Here is a 17,308-nt window from a genome sequence, read left to right on the forward strand (position 1 = left end):
GCCCTCTGTGTTTTAGCCACACAGCTCACACACCTCAAACATCAAGAAAGAGGAGATGGGACCCCCCCCCCAGGAATGCCAGCCCCTGTCCTTCAAAGCCTGGCCAGCAATGGCAGCTCTTCAAAGAGACTGAGACATTCTTGTGAGACCCAGCACTGACCGAAGGGTGGTTTAGGAAATATGGGAGAGGGACAGGTGGGAGTTTTTGGTGGTGGTTTGGTTTTCCTTTCTTACCTCTTTGATGAGGATTTCTGCCACTTCTTTGTGATTGTTGAGAGCAGCAAGGTGCAGGGCAGTGAAGCCATCTTCCTTCTTGGAGTCAACCAGCTGCCGAGCCCTTGCTAGAATCTTCTTTATGGCTCTAAAGTGTTGGAAGACAACAGAGAGATAAAAACTACTCTATCAGGAAGGAAAATAATGTAGAACAGAGAGGCCTGCCTCTTCTGCTCAGTACCTATGAATGTTCATGTTCTAATAGGCAGCACCATGAGCAGACACTTGTGATGCATCCCCTCTGCCTCAGACTGAGTTACAAGAATGAAACAAAAGCCCTCAGCCATCATCTGACAAAGCAAACTCATACTGCTATGAAAATAATGAGCATATCTACCCTGAGAAGAATTCTGAAGAGTTTTCTTCAAGTACTCTTCACTACAAACCTTCTCCTGTCCTTCCCTGTGTGAACCCAAACATCTAAGGAGACTATCCAGGAGCAGAGAGATTTCTTAGCCAAGCTACGAGAAAGATGGAATGGGGCAAGTAGGAAGCAACTTCCTGTGAATGGTAAAAATGCAAAAAGATCACTTACAGCTTGTTGCCTTTTAGAGCAGAATAGTGGAGCAAGTTGAAGCCTTGACAGTTCTGGACAGTGAAGTCTATGTTGGGTACTTCAGTAAGGATCTCAATAACAACTTTGTAATCTGCAGTGATGGCATAGTGCAGAGGGGTGTCCCCCTGGGAATCCTACACAAGGATACCAAAGCACAACACAGGTTACCTACCTCAGACTGTCAAGTGATTACAGTTCCCCCTGAGGGACACTTCAAGGCAAGAAGCAATAGCATCCCCAGGTCACATCAGCTCCAGATCAAACATCCAAATGTCACTGCCACCCACAGCAGCCTCATAGCCCTTGTGAAATCACTTCCCCACAGCTTGAAGCCAGCTGAACAGGCAGGTGCTAATACGCCTAACCAGCTCTGAGAGACTGACCCAGCACAGTCCAGTCCCACCACCACCACATGCATTCTCCAAAATCAGGCTGGATCCAAGTCACCATCACTGCCAGTCTTTAAAATCTCCCCACCCCTTACTGCTGGCAACAGGAGTGTTCCAACAACACACAGCAGCAGGTGGTCAGCTCTCAGTGGAAGCCCAAGTCCAGGAGAGCAGAAATAGTTCTACTGAAGTGAGCTAACTGATGATGGGCAAACCCAAACCTGGAATTTCAGAGTACTGCAGTTAGAGGAGTAGTTCCTCTGTGCAGTGCATTAGGAGAATGACCTTCAAACTCAATGAAGCAACAAATGGTGTAAGTCACAAAGCATCATCTCTCTGCCTCAAAAAAATTCCCAACCAACCAACCCAACCTCCAAAACACACCCCCAGAAACCCCAGAGCTTACTGGGAGGTTGACATCACAGTTGAGCTCGCAGAGGGTGCGCACCACCTCTGTGAATCCTTGACTGACAGCCACGTACAAGGCTGTGCACTTGGCATTGTTCAACAGGTCTGTGCTGGCTCCTTTTGCAACAAGCACACGGGCAACCTCAGCTTGGTTTCTGGTTTGAAAGCAAGGAGTAAGCCAGATCAGATTCAGTTCTGTGCAGACAGTAAACGCTTCTCGAGTTTTGTATCCTCCCAACCTCATCCCATCTCTCCTTAGTATTACAAACACCTCAAGACCACAACAAAACCCCACAACAAAAACCTTCCTAGAACCTGCTCTCTCTTTGCTTTTCATTAGCAGGAATCTCCTCTTCTTAATGAGAAATTCTTCCCTGTTTAGCTTACAACACAATTTCATCTTGCTCTGGAAAACAAATGCAGTCACAGAAACCAGCCAGCCAACCTAAGCTCAACCAGCCAACCAACCAATCTAAGGCAAACCAACTAGCCAGCCAACCAACCTAAGGCCAGCCACCCAACCATCCAGCCTAAGCCCAATCATTCTCCACCCCTTTGCAAAAAAAAAAAAAAAAAAAAAAAAAAAAAAAAAAAAAAAAAAAATCTAATCAGCAAAACCTCCTTATCACTTGTTCTAGAGCCTCCTGAAGCTGACCTAGCTGTGGGGGTTAAACTGGGGCACTAAGAAATGTAGCTGTGGCCCTGAAGCTCAAAGGCCAGTTTCTAACACAAGATAAAATCAGAGAAAAGCCTCCACCAGCCACACACCCTTCACACAGAGTGTCTTTTTATTTCTAGAATGTCCTTTGACAGCCTGTTAGGGTCTTGTATCAGAGACAGCAAGAGGAAGATGTCCTACCCAAAAGCTGCATAGTGCAGTGCTGTATCCCCCTCTTCGTCCCTCAGGTTGACAGTGGCATGTGCCTGCAGCAAGATCTTCACAACCTCCAGGTGTCCCTGGTAGGAGGCAATCTGCAGGGCAGTCCTACCCTGGTTCTTTGCATCGACCTATAGGAAGGGCAGGGAAAAAGCAAACAGCTTGGTTAGGAAAGACCTTGGCTTGTGTTCAGCCTTTGGCTCTGTTCTAGAGCAGGATGGGAGTCACTAGCTGAAGGACAGCTGCAGGCTCAGAAATGCTAAGCAGAATCTTTGCCTCCTTGGCTCTACTTTACATTCATCAACTCCAAGGCTGACCTTGTCCCATAATATTTCTAAAGGGGAAGGAGAGAGGACATGGACTCAAGAAGGGAGAAGTGAGTGAACAGAGCTGGAAGCCAGGACTCTGTAATTGCAGCTGTGATGCCAAACCCATCTATGCCTGCAAGCAGAATTCTTCTTGACATCTCTGCCAACAATTCCCTTCCCAATAGGAAAATGTGTGAGGAGATCAAATTAGCTTTGCATAAAGCTTTGAAGATGCCAAGTCCCCATTGTTTTGTGTTACTCCAGGTACTTTACTGGGCACAAAGGCTTGAGGGTATATCACAGTGCTGAAGTGCTGCAATGAGATTTCCTGAGAATTAAAAGGGATTGAAGAACAAAGGGAGGCTGTATGAAAAGAAGAAAAAACAGGAAAAGAAGCTACTGAAATCAGTGGGAAAAGAGATGAAGGAGCAGGCAAACGTTCAGCAGGCTGGCAAAGAGGACAAAGGGCCTTCTCCTAGCTCTAGGCAGCAGTCAGGAGAGCAGGACAGGCAAAACTGGCCTGGATTCACTCAAAATGATGGGCAAGTCATTTAGGCAAGGAGGCAGACAATGCTGATAAACTGGAAAGGCCTTGGCAAGCAATTCCAACTTGCACTACTGATCTCAAATCCAGCCTCCTCTTGCTGTATGTAACTAATAGAAATCACTCATTCATTAATATAAATATTAAATAGAAAGTAGAACAGAAAGCTAATAACTAATCACAGAATGGTTCCCTGACCCTTGGCACTTTCTTATCTAGGACAAATGTGACAATTGCAGGCAGTTGCCTATTGCTCCCATCTCCAGAGGCCCCAAGAACTTTGTAAATAGTTGTCTGGTATTCATTATAGCTAACCACTCAATCAGCTTCAGAGATTCCTTCTGAACTGATCCTACTTTTCCTGCTTCATGCACCCAGCTGTTTTTGCCAGCCATGCAGAGCTTCAACCAAACTTAGGTTTGGATACTGATGATCTCAAAGGACACTGCTGAAAGTTTTTGTTCTCTGGTTCTCCCTTTTTAAACCTGTTTATAAACCCTGTGGCCCTCACTGAAGGAGCTTGAGCCTTCAAACAGGCAGCTTGAAAGAGCAGCAATTTGAGTGGATGTGATCCTAACTGTTTGGCATTCTGCAAGCACATAAATTGTTCAGCAACAAGTCAAGCCCAGTTCCCTGCTCCAGTCAGACATGAGATAAGGCACTGCACAGACATGCACAGCATCAGGATCTGGGCAGCTTTTCTCTTTCCTGATTCCAACAATATCATTTTGCAAGGTTATCTAAGGACAGACACATCCCAGCCAGCCACAACCTTTCCAAACAGAGGGGTAGATCTTGCTACTGTTTCGTATAGATAAATACCTCTCCCCCTAATTCTATAGGTGCAATGTCCATACAGGAAATCTGGGACAAGCCAGCTTTGGAAATGTGCTTTCAGCACTTAACTCTAGCTCAGATTTAAAGCCATGGAATATGCACATTTAACATGCAAATTTAATCCCGGATGGTAGCAAAATAATTTTCCAGCTGTTGGAGCTGATACTAGGTCTGAAAAAATCCATTCTTTTTCTCCCATCCTCTTTCCCACCTGACTACAAACTTTTACGACAGCCTTTCCAAGAAGAGCAACAAAAAGTAACCATTCAGGATGTCTTCCAAACTTGCCTTGTCTGGGTACTTCTGAAGGAGCTCTCGAACTTTAGCTGTGTTGTTGAGTGCTGCACAAATGACCAGGCAACCTGCATGCTCTGACTCTGTCTTCTGAGACAGCAGTTTCTCCAAGACAGTAATCAAAGTACCTGGTAGGAACGAGAAACAGCCACAGGTTAGGAAGGCCAAAAAGCAGGTTTAGAAATGCCTGCAGTTGGCATAGCACAGAACCCAAGCATGTGCCTGCTGTACCTCCAACACTCAGCTCACACAAAGGGCTTTACAAATCACACTTGCTTTACAAGTCTGATGTTTTGAGAATCCAAAAGACATCAGACCATGCTATAGAAGACCAACACGGAAATATCAGTACTAAAACAGCAAATAATCTGAGGAGCAATGCATGGATTTGGAAAGGATGCCACAGGGAAAAAAATTCAGGTCCTTTCAGATGGACCCTCTAATGACAGACTGTGGCTAGCATTTCCAAGTCCTAAATTCTGTAGTTCCTTAAGTCCTTAAGAGGGCTAAATTCTGTAATTTCCTGCTAAGTCCAGCTTTGCTTCCCCAGTAAGGCACAGCTTGGTTTTGGAGCTGTGTCCAGGGAAGAACAGACACCTGGAGTTTGACACTGTCCAAAGAGTGCTCTTACACCAGAGCAAGCACGTCACAACCCCTGCCAGATCAGACATCCCTGTTCTCACTATCTCACTTTTTGATTCCTTTGCATTCTCTGTTGTCATGAGGTTTGCTTCCTCCTCTCTCTGATAAGCTGTCAGGCAAGCTGGGTTGAAGGTCCAGGACTGTCCTCCAACCGACACTCGCAAATCTCCGTCCCCATAGACTTTGATCACTTTGCCGATGTGCCCCAGGGTCTGCAATAAAAAGAGACAGAGGATGTTCAACAGGTGAGATGCTGCAAGGCTTCTCAGAACCAATGCAAAGCTTCTAAGAGTGGTTTCACAGGTGGCACACTCCTGCTGTGTGAAAAGAAGCACTGAACAGCGACACACATGCAGACAGCTCCCACTTCAAGGACAGCAGAGGGGTCTCAGCAGTTTCTCTGTTACTGGTTTTACATAAGGGTTTCCCAGACACATTACACATGTCTGGAGATGAAGGTGGTGAAACAACAAGACATGGTCTGAAGAACCCTGTGAGAGAACTGATGCAATTGGGTCTAGGAAAGGTTTCCTCTGGGCATTTGTTTGCTCCTGGAGGTCACCTGTAGCCTGCTTTTAAGCCACAGTGGTCTGACTGGACCATTTTTCCACTTTCCTGCCTCGTTCCAGAGAATTAAGGAGGGCATAAGAGAGCTTGTTTATTTTGCTTAGTGAAACCTCTTTTCTCACTTACTGGTATAGCCAAATCGTTTGCAGAATCCCCATTTACCTGTGCTTCACTCTGGGTGCTGCAATAGGATTGGGATTACCAAGAGCAACCCTTTATTTTGGCAAGGCCTCAGCAGTGCCAGAAAGGTCTGTGCACTCACTGTGCACAGCTGGGATACTAGAGGGCAGTGCAAGCCCAGTCACTATGAATAATTGCTTGGGAACAGTCAGGAAGTTACTGGAGTGTCCTGGAACGGGTGTGCACTCACAGGTGCCATCTCATCTGTCCACTCCCCATGACCAGGTTGGAATCGCTTCACTGTTTCCATATCATCTATCACCCGGACAACATCACCAACCCAAAAGGTGTTGAGCTACAAGAAAAAGAAAGTCATCAGCTTTTGGGGGCTGAAGTCAGAGTTTTCAAAAAATAAAATAAAAGAAAAAAAAAAATTTGATCACCCCTTCCCCCCCAGTCCTCCCTCCTCAGAGACCCCCAAGCAAGCACAAAGCTCATTGACTCAAAGGCATTGCAAGACATCAAGTACAGCTACCAAGGGATCTGTAATCCCTGAACTGCAAAATAAACACAGGTCACAGGGCTGGGGTATTTATCTTTGAAGCCCAGTGCACATTAAAGCAGGGAAATAACTTGGGATGCAACGTTTTTCTTTCCTCTTTCAAACCACTTAATAATTAATACCAGTATGGAACTTTCCTTGGTCCAGCTCCTCTCTCTACCTGACTTGGCACTGGAGATTTTAATTCACTTTAATAAGGAAGTTAAATCTGTTTGCTATTTTAAAATAGAAAATGGAAACCAGAGTTTATCTCTGCTGGTAATTTGCCAGATGCTCCCTCTGCTCACTGAGCAGTGTGTCAAAACACACTTTTCAAAGCAGACTAATTCTGTGCAAAAGACTCTGACACTGCATTTTTCCAGTGGCATTGGGAGAGTTGAGCAGTCTGACCTTGTTCAGGTCATTCAGAATTTTGCTGTCTCGCAGCAGCTGCTCCTATAGCTCTTAACCCTGTTTCTCATCATCCATGTTTCACCTCCTCAAAGGTGAAGGCCAGAGCTATGAGGTTTAGAAATAGACACAGATGAGGTGGATTAAAGACTCAGGTCATCCAAAAGAATCAGAGAGAAGAGAGACAAGATGATGTAAAAAGGGAGAGTAACACAGAGACAAGAACATGGAAGAAAACAGAATCCAATGGAAATGGCACAGATGAAAGCTCATCACAGATGAAAGGCAGCAGCAGAAGCATGAACTACTGTAGGTCTACTGTTATCATTCTTATCAAAGATGCTGAAATCAAGAAATAGAATTTACCTTCAGAATTTCCAACATTTGAAATGCAAAAGTTCATCAAACTAGACAGCCTAGCAGCCCAAACCCCACTGCCTGCAACCACCTGTCTTAGCTCTGATGGCTTGCAGGAGTTTCTGCCTGCTTTTAGAAGAGCACCTGAGACCCAGGCTGTCCTAACACCACAGGCTGCCCTGACAGCTACTCCCTGCAGCATTTCTACTTCCAGCCCAGCTCACCTACCAGCACCTACCTTAGTGAGAGCTCCAGGATGGAAAGTCCAGCGGGTTTCACTGTTGAACTGCACCCTCACGTCCCCTCTGTCCGTGATTCTGTGCACAGTCCCTGTCTGGCCAATGAACTTTTGATAGTGGGGGGGAAAAAAAAAAAAAAAAAGGGGAAACCCCCAAAATAAATCACATTGCTTAATAGTGAGGAAAGCAGGCACCATAGATGGCTAAAGCAGGCATCATTTCCAAGTGACAAACTAACAGTGCTCCCAAAACTGCTTTACATGAGATGCAGTCATGGTTTTCCTGCAAAAGTAAGGGAAAAGCTGCTTAAGAAGCTCTTCTAAAGTAGCAGCATACTGGGGGAGGAGGTCCATAGGAGACCAAAGTGTGAAAATCCTTGGAAATGCAGCAGAAATTGTCCTCCTCTTCCCAACTGGCAAAGATGGGCAGGGATTACAACATTGCTCTGCAGTGTAATAGCAGCAAGGCATTCTCCAAGAGGCAATGTGATGAGTAGCAAAGCATAATTTTGTCTTGTAGTAAACCTTCTGCACAACAGCAGTGCTGCCTTCTTCAGGATGTGAAGGCAATTTAAATCTCATCTATTCTGGGCAATGAATCTATAGACCATTAAAAGCCCTGAAAGTTGACTGAAGGAGAAACAAGCAGCACAGACCTTCTAAATTAGATGGCAACCATATTCATTTAACTGTTCTCATTTTGTCTGATTGTCAGCCCACACCAAATGCACACAAGCCCCTGGAGACTCACTTCCATGATGGCCCCCCTGAGATGCTACACTACAGCAAGAGGTGTCACTGCTATCTTCACTTCCTCTAGTAGCTGAGGTTTTTACAGATAATAGGTGAGAACAGACTGAACTCTTCCAGCTAAAGACAACAGGCTAAGCTCCAAGAACATCATATGGGCTGAGAAATTTTAGCCCTGCCCAGGGATAGAGCCCACTGTTGACACAACACATAACTTTCTTTAGCAGTAATGCAAAGTACAAAGAAGCCAAATAGGGAATGGATCCAGAACTCCAAGGCAAAGATCCATGGCTCATTTGAAAACAAACAAGCAATCCAGCCATGAGGTTTTCTTGCACTGGCTTGCAAGACTTTTGACCCATCATAGACTCTTAGAATCATGCAGGGCTCCACAGATTTACCTGAGCCTAAAAATAAATCTGACTCCAACATCCTGAAGAATTTCTCATTCAGTAACACAAGGTAGAAGGTAACATGTCACACACAGATGTTCTGGTAACTTCCTAGCCAGTGCCTGCTTATGTAGCCTGAGATAGTGACTGGCACATTACCAAGAGGACAGCAGCAAGCAGAAGCCTACCTCTGCCATTTTAGGATTCCAGCCACCATGGCCCTCCTGCATCTCCCTTAAGATGTCAATGTCCAGCAGGCATTTCACTTTGTCCCCGTGCTGGAATGGATGCCTGTCTGTGCTTTCCTTCCTCTGCAGCTCAGCTGGTTTTCCTGAAGAGAAGAATGACACCACCCACACACATGCAGAATGCAGTAATAAACACACTTTGGGTTTCATTTGCCTTTGCAACAAGGGTTGCAAATTAGCAGAGGCTTAATTGGGGCAGAATGGTGTAAAATCCATTTTTTTTTCCTCCTATTGCTGGGCATGCCCTACACACCCTCTGGGGCAGCACTATGTAGAGAGATCAAGAGGGTTTAGCTCTAAGTGGATATTGATATAGGTTGAACATGAGGTAGTTAAAATAAGGCACAGTTCTGTCCCTTCCCTCTTGTGTCACATCAGACATCAGCAGCTGTTCCCTGCAATTCAGTCACCCACAACTGTTGTTCAGCAGACACACCCACACAGTACCCAAAATAAGCTCTCTTCCACAGGCAGCCACATAGCTGGCTTTGTGGAGAGCTCTGCCCTCCCAGCTTTCCTGTGCAGCAAGGCACTGTACCCCTGGAAATAAACTCCCCAGCTAACCTTTCCCTTCCCTCCTGCTCTTGCCAAGGTGCTGAAGAAGAGAAAAGAATGAGAAAAACCTGATCCTTTCTGCTGCAGTCTCAAAACCAGATCTCTCAGGTTTCCTTTAGGGGAGTCCCTGCACCTCATTTTAAAAAAAACCTAAATGACACCTTAGTGAAAAATGCTGGAAGTCCAAACCCACAAATAGCTTCCTTGGTTTCATTGGAGTTAAGAGGAAAAGTGGATTGCAGCAAGTTGCCAATACAATCACCTTTTCCCATGACTTTTTATAATCTCCCTGCTGGGCAAATACTTGACAGCTCCATTGGCTGAAATTTCCTTTTGTTACATTCCCCTTCAAGAGGCTTTTTGGTTTATCAAAGTATTTCCTCTCTAAAAGCACAGTGGACAGCAATTGGGCCAATTCTTGCCTGGAGCATGAAAAAAAACTCTTTGGATTAACAAAATTGGCACTGGGTTGAATCCTCTGCTGACACAGGCAGGCACTCCCAAGGAGTTCCATGCATCTGCAGCAGCAAAACTCTGCCCTTAGCAGAAGATCCCTCCTTAGGACACAGCTGTGGACGTCTGATGGTCTTCCAACAGCCTTACCACTGAAAGGCCGAACTATTTTACTAACCACTCTGAAATAAAGCAATCTGTTCACACACAGACTACTACTTCCAAATGGCACAGATCATGTGGCACCTTCCTAGAGCCACATGCTGCTCTTCTGTCTTCCAAGCAAAATGGCTTCAGCGTCACGAAGCGGCAGCGTGAATCAGAACCGCTCGTCCCTACCCACCTAATTTGGGGAGATGCTCTTTGTAGTAAAAACCACCAGATGCCTCCACAGTACATTTCAGGTCCACTTTTCCCTTGTGTCCAACTCTGTAGACGTTTGTGGTACCATCAGACCACGTGACGCTGGCCACACTGCGTCCAGTCTCCACATCCCAGCCACGGATGTCAACCACACGTCCAGTTTTACCTTCACCACCTGATGGAGGGAGAGGAGAGCAAAGTGTCCAGCTTGCATTTTCACTAGGACCAATATACAGCAATTCACCTAGCACTGGGATGTAATTTAATGGCCTTTTAACCTCAACTAGGCAAAAAATAAGGAAAAAAGCTCATCATCTCTCCAACTATTCACTATCAAGGAGTAGGCACTGTCCACAGCCAGGGTAGCTGAAATTTGGGCTGAGAGGTTGCCACCAGGAAGGATTTCTGTGGGGTCAGCACACAAGTCTGCTTCACTGACAGCATACTCTGCCTGAGCCACTGCCCTCCAGTCAAGTGTTCCTCATACACATGAAAGAAGGAAATCACACACAATAAATAAATGATTTGGCAGCTCAGAAAAGTTCCTCACAGCCTGAACAATTCACCTGGGTCTGCAGAAGGCACAAGGGATCCCACTCACCTTTTTAATTAGAGCAATTCAATCATGAGACAACTCAGTTTGACCAATTAAGAGACAGAATCTCTATGTTTAAAGCCCCTGAAAGGCAGCCAGTCAGCCATTTACTTTGGAACACAGGCATGGAGGAGCTGCACTCTGTGGAGCAGCAGCGCACAGGAACACGGCGAGGTGCAGCGGCACGGCACCACGCTGTGGCAAGACAAAAACACAGCAGGACTGGAAAATCCACCCAAGCCCTTTCATTTCTCCCCAGCACCAGCCAGGTAGAGGAACAGCAACTAAAGAAAGGTAGAATCATCTACTCCAAACCCCCTGCCAGAGGCAGGGTACACCTCTCAACTAAACTCAGCTGCTCAAGGCCTCATCCAACCTGGCCTTGAACATCCCCAGGGAGGAGGGAGAAGCCACAACCTTCCTGGGCAACCTATTTCAGAGTCTCACCACTCTCACACTGAAGAACTTCTTCCTCAGCTCTAGTCTAACCCTGCTCTCCCTCAGTTTCAAACCATTCCCCCTTGGCCTGTCTCTAGACATCCTCATGAGAAGTTCCTCTGCAGCCTTCCTGTAGGATCCCTTCAGGTATTGCAAGGCAGCTCTAAGGTCCCCATGAAGTCTTCTCTTCTCTAGGCTGACCAACCCCAGCTCCCTCAGCTTGTCCTCACCCTGACCACAGCAGAGCAAAAAACGTTTGGTCAACTTGCAAATTTCACAGTCAACGTTAATTTCTGCAAAGGGCTTTGGGCAGCAGGACTGCTAGAAAGACAAATAAAAGCCAGACCACTTGATCAGATTTCTCAGCTAGCTGCTCTTGCCCTTACCAGACACACAGGAGCAATACAGAAGCTTAACCAACAGACTATTACAGGGCTTGCAAGGCTCTTTATTAGCACAATTTGCATGTTACTGCCTTCAATGGAAATAAGAGTTCATGACAGCAGGGAGCTAAGTTCAAAAGAGCAAGTGGCTGTAATTGGGGCAGCTCCATCAAAGTCATGGCATTAGAGACCAGCTGAGTGGCTGGCCTGATGTCTCTTCTCACTTGTCTTGCTCATCTCAATTGCTTTCAGGCCACAATCATCGTAAGCAACCCACGTCTCAGACATGTAAATGTTGATCTGATCCCAAAAGGATGGATAAGCTGGACTGAGCATAAGCTGCTTTTGCTCTCAGACCCTGCAAGCATCCACGTCCTCCACTGAACCCAGAGCTGCAATAAATGGTGGAGCCAACACTGGAAACCTTTGGGCTTATAACTTAATTATTAAGAGGAAAAAAGAAGCTAGAAGCATCACAGTGTGCACAAGGCTCTGGAATAGAAACAGACACTAATGCTTCCTTAACCCTGCAGTGCTACACAGAAATAGGCACCAGTGAATTAGACACAGTCATGAGCACCCCAAGAGTAGCTCTAGAAAGGGTATTTTTGTCCCTTTCCACTTCCAGCCTGAAGCTACAATTCCTACAGAAAGGAGAAACCATTCTTCAGAAACCACAGTATGGAGTTCCTCATTACTGCTGCTCAAAGATCATTTCTCTTCACTGTCCTAAATTGTCCAAACCAGGACATTCCAGAGAACTCCAAGGGAAACAGGAGTACTGTACACAAAGTCAGCAAATTTTATTCCCACTATCCACGGGTGAATGGAAAGTTTTCCAGGAAAAGATAGGTCTTTATTTTCTTGTAAGGTGGTGAACATTTACAGCTCTATACAAGACCTTCCAAGATGGTTGCCAGGAGTTCTCACATCTATGAAAGAGGAGCAGCAAAAATTCCCTTCCCACACTTCATGTCCCAGGTATGCTTTTAAATAAATACAAGAAACCAAACACTACTAAATACTCTAAACACCTGCAATAACTACTTCTCCTAGAAGCTACTGCTTCACACAGGTTTTCAGCTAGAAATTTGGTAAAAAGAGAAAGAAAATACAATTAAAAAAAAAAAAAAAAAATCAAATGGCGTTTTACAGGCCATCTCTCAAAAGCAACTTACCATCCTGGTTACCCCACTCCCAGTCAGGACCACGAACTACTTTAGCCCCCTGGAAAGTCCCTTTTAAAGTGATGCGAGTCAAATTCTGTCGAGGACTCACCAGGACTCTGGGGAAAAAAAATAAGAAGAAAAACCCAAATCAATTTATAATTACTTTTTCACATTTTATTATAAAGCTCTGTTCCAACAGAGGTCTGTCATAGAAGGATCAAGTATACCACATTTAGCTAGAGGAAAACAGGGTTTGAGCTCTGAAGAGAGTATAAGATGTGAGAGAAAACAATGAAATAGTTGAACAGGGTCACTGATCATAGAGCTGCTCCTAGGCACTGTTCACCTGACAGCAGAAAGGCAACTAACAGATAACACACTGGACTAAAGACCACCCAGGTTTATCTTCAGACATTACCAAAACCTGTGAGATCCATGAAGAGCTTTACAAATGTTCTCAACAATGGGATGCAGACAACAGGGCAGAGGAGATGCTCTATGAGCACAAGGAACAGGCACTCTTCAGTGCAGGGACAAACATCTCTCTGCACACAAGCAACAGGACCATGGTGGAGGCTCCTTTAAGTTGCTGGACACCAGAATGTCATCTTGCTGACTCAGGAAGCTGAGCATTTATAAACATGAAGATTCAGAATGATTCCATTCACTCGGACACTACACAATTAGCCACAAAGGAAAAAAAAAGATCATCCTTGTTTCAGATCTTCAAGAGCCTTCAAGGTGCAGAAAATAAAACCTAGCAGCTCCAAAGAAGAAAAAATTCTCCACAAGCTCTGAGATGGAAGAACCACAAAATATATTAGGGCAAGGCAGCTCCCCAAGGGCCACAGTATGATTAATACCTTCTAACATAACCCTTTACTGGCATTCTACAGCATAAGGTACAACATCTGCAAACCAAAGTCAGTAAAACGCGGATTTAGCAGCTTCAGCAGGGAAAACCCTGCTGAAAAACCATCAAGCAATCCTAAACATCATAGCAGGAGGGCATGCTGGTTTTCACTGCAGCTGTGCCACTCAGAGTCCACAAGAACACCAAAGTCAGTCAATGGAAGGCTCATAAAATTAAAACTTATCCTTAAAAGAGAGGCTCAGAGAGGGGAAAAAGAAAAGAGGGGCTCAGAGTAGGGAGAAAGTAACCTCTCCAGAAAGGTTGACATCACCTCAGAGAAAGAATGAAACACTTCCAGCTTCCCTTTTACCTCATGACTGAGTTGAAAGCAATGCTGATGGAGGTTACCAGGGTGGAAATGGCCCAGGCAGTCTCCTAGCCTGAAGTCAGAACTGCAGACAACACAGCCTAGCTCATTTGCTGAGAAGCAGAACAGATTAGACCAGCAGTGTTGTGGCTAGACTGTTTCCAGGATAACACAGAGCTCTCTATCTGCCCTGCAATCCACACCACACACACCACCCAGCTTAAGGGGAAAGAGAAGAAAAATACCTACGTGATAGTAAAGAGGGGGTCTGATGTCCTGTTAAAGCAGCTTCCAATTCCCATAATGTTACAGCAACCTCTCTGCTGGTTTTGCGCCTGCTCTTCCGGGACCCTTTCCCTAGCAGAAAGCTCTCTCATGAGACTCCAAGCCACCAAAGTCCTCAGGGACCTCGCCCAGGGTACGATCCACTTCCCTAGGTGACCGCAGAAGTGCCACAATCCATAGCCGTAATCGCACACCTCCTCCTGACAGGCTCTTGGCAACTCCCAGACCAGAGAGAGCACAATGAGGTTCAGCAGCTGCTCCACAGGGGAAGGGGAGGGGAAGGCTACTGGGGGTAGGGCTGACCTCAGAATGCTGTATTTATTTTCCATCTAATACCTAGAGAGAGAAGGTGGAGACTCAGAAGGATAAAAAGCTTACGCTTGAACTTACTGTTTACTTATCCACCAGCAGCCTAAGTCTTTTACCTTTCTTAACTTCTCCCACCTGTGCTTTACAACTTAATGTGTTTAAAAAAGAGGGAGAGATTATTTACACATATCCTTATCACTGTTCAATGTTCATCATCCAGACTGCAGCTCCACAGGAGGAAGCTGAGGATGGTTGTTTGAATGGTTGAGATTTTGTCTGTTTTCAACACCCACCACGCCTGGCAGGTGGGAAAGAATATAATGGAAGAGGGCTAAGAAAAAGCTTAGCTAAAAAGAAGCAGTGATCAGCATTCATTTTATTGCTCTGTGTCAGGCACCACAGACTGGCTTCAAAAAAAACAGCATGGATTTGTGTGCTACATCTGAATCAGCTTAGCTACACCATTCTATTTTCACTGGGGTTCTTTTGTGGAGTTCTTTCCTAACAATTCATCACAAAACACCTTAGTCAAGGCCTGAGTTTATCACAAAGTGATAAAAATACACTTTTCTCCTCCAAACCCTGCTCTCACAAAGGAGGAATTTCAATGCAAAGATTCTCAGTGATGGCAAAATAAAGCACCAAGTGAAACTCAAGAAAGATGTTTAAACAGCAAAATAGCTCCCATTCATCAGACCCCTATCATCATTTATCCTTTTTTTGTATAATCATATCCCAGCAGTCATTTTCCATCTCAACACCTTTCATCTTTGGTGACATTTGTGGCTAGAGACCAGAAAAAAACCACAGCTGGCCTCTGCAGAAAGCTGAGCTTCCTTACAGAAGTATAAGAAACTGCACCTCCCATTCTCCTGAACTGCTGGAGGCAACCCATCCCAACTACCCTTATTTCCCCTGCCTCACAAAAAATCTTGACCTTGTCTTCTACCACACTGCTGACCAGCCACACCAAAGACTGATGCAAGAGCCAGATGTCCTGAGCCAGTACAGGTTTTAATCTAATTCAACATGTTTTGCTCCAAATACTGGATAACAACCAAAGCTATTAGTGTGTTGCAAAAATACCCTCGGGATAAATTTAATCACTGCAGCATTGCCTTTAATAACAATTTTAATTATGACAGCCAAAGTCTGCAGCCACTTCTGCCCTACAAATTCCAATGATATTAAATTACCATAGAGCCCAGCAAACCCTTGGGAGCATGTCCTGTACAGAATGAAGCTATGCCTCTCTTCAGCATGCTGGGAACCACCCCTCTGTGCATATTCTGCCCCTGTTCAAATTTCAGTGAGGTGCTCAGATAGCCTTTGACATCACTGAGAGTTATGCTCCAGACAGCTAGAAAAAGAGCATCACTCATGCTTTACAGAGAGAGATTTGAAACTCAGAATAACTCACTTGGAGAAGTTGAAACTGCTTTGTTTGCAGGAGAGATCTCAGGCTCTGCAGAAGTCAGAACCCCTTCATACCAGGCACTGCCATTTCCCAAGAGAGAAACTTCTCAGCTGCAGAAACTTTTTACCCCAAAGAAACAAGCAGAATAAATAGGAGTGAAAAGCCACGGAGGTGGTCACCCTGCAAGGCAGCAGGCCAGAAATAAGTGTGTTAATCTCTTCAGCAAGGCACAGCTGTAAACTAGAAGCTCAGCTCGCAGCAGGTACCACACTCCTCTTTAGGATGCACAAAGACCTACCCAGGCTACTTCAAGAAAAGCCAACACAAAGGGCTTCCAGAAGCTGCAGGTAAAACTGACCTCAGTGGGGCAAGAAATTCTGGATTCTCTAATCCTCCCTAGCAAAGCTTTTACTGAAGCACTTCCAGCAAAGGATAAAGGAAGGAAATTCTGACAGATGGCAGGCGGATGCTGATTGCTCAAGCATGAGCCAGACTCAGACAAGGACACTAGTGAGGGATCAGGATCACAGAAACCTATTTCAGGAACTGTCTTGACCAAGAATTTCCATTGTCAATCCCATCCTTCCTGGCCAAGGCACAGTTCCTGACAAAAACAGCTGGATGCTTACAACTCACACCACAAGGTTGGGCTAGAAGCTTGCTGTCTTTTCTGCTGACCTCCTTACCAGACTCAGCTTTGGAAAGCCACAGTGGGCAAGGACTGAGGCTCCTAAATGTGAACTGAAATGTGTGTGCACACTTAAGGCTGGTTGGATGAGGCCTTGAGCAACATCGTCTAGTGGAAGATGGGTTGGAACCAGAAGATCATTAAGGTCCCTTCCAAGCTAAACCATTCCATGAATACATGCTGAAGAGGTAAACACAGAAAATAAACCTAGATCCCCTTCATTGCCTGGTAATCAAATGCCCAGCAGTTGTCACTCAGCTGCTGTATGTTAGCTCAGGGATACAGGATAACCAGCTACAGATGGCAGGCTGGATTATTAAAGCTGCCTTGCATGGGTCAGCATGGCACAAGCAAAGCTACATGATGGCATGCACTTGTTCTGGTAATGCATCTGATTTGGAAACCCAACTGGTAACTAGACTAGCCAGAGCTGGTTTAAGAATCATGGCTGCAAGTAACTGCAAACTCTGTTTTGACTACAGCATAACACACTATGTGGGAAAATATTTGTTACTTCTTATGCTTGATTACACAAAACATTTCCCTGTGTACTTTGCTGGCTCCTCCAACTCTATTGTTCTCAAAAAAAAAACCATAGGGCTCTTGAAAAATTGTTATGGTTGTGATTTATTGGTGAGTGAAGGCTGGGTAAAACAAACCACTTCCCTCTACTGAAATTCA

General features: G+C 45.2%; 1 protein-coding gene across 1 annotated transcript in view; it reads right to left on the reverse strand.

Annotated features, from left to right (window-relative positions):
• Positions 1-17,308, reverse strand: part of MIB2 (MIB E3 ubiquitin protein ligase 2) — a 42,624-nt gene that overhangs the window by 7,262 nt on the left and 18,054 nt on the right. The window contains exons 4-14 of the mRNA XM_054395112.1: positions 12,718-12,824; positions 10,104-10,298; positions 8,693-8,835; positions 7,363-7,470; positions 6,066-6,170; positions 5,178-5,340; positions 4,481-4,614; positions 2,486-2,634; positions 1,625-1,781; positions 809-963; positions 235-361 (exon numbers count right to left, since the gene is read on the reverse strand). Coding sequence (XP_054251087.1) covers positions 235-361; positions 809-963; positions 1,625-1,781; positions 2,486-2,634; positions 4,481-4,614; positions 5,178-5,340; positions 6,066-6,170; positions 7,363-7,470; positions 8,693-8,835; positions 10,104-10,298; positions 12,718-12,824 — 1,543 coding nt within the window. The remainder of the gene's footprint in view (positions 1-234; positions 362-808; positions 964-1,624; positions 1,782-2,485; positions 2,635-4,480; positions 4,615-5,177; positions 5,341-6,065; positions 6,171-7,362; positions 7,471-8,692; positions 8,836-10,103; positions 10,299-12,717; positions 12,825-17,308) is intronic.

This window comes from Indicator indicator, chromosome 32, assembly GCF_027791375.1.
Source record: "Indicator indicator isolate 239-I01 chromosome 32, UM_Iind_1.1, whole genome shotgun sequence".
In the NCBI taxonomy this organism is placed as follows: Eukaryota; Metazoa; Chordata; class Aves; order Piciformes; family Indicatoridae; genus Indicator; species Indicator indicator.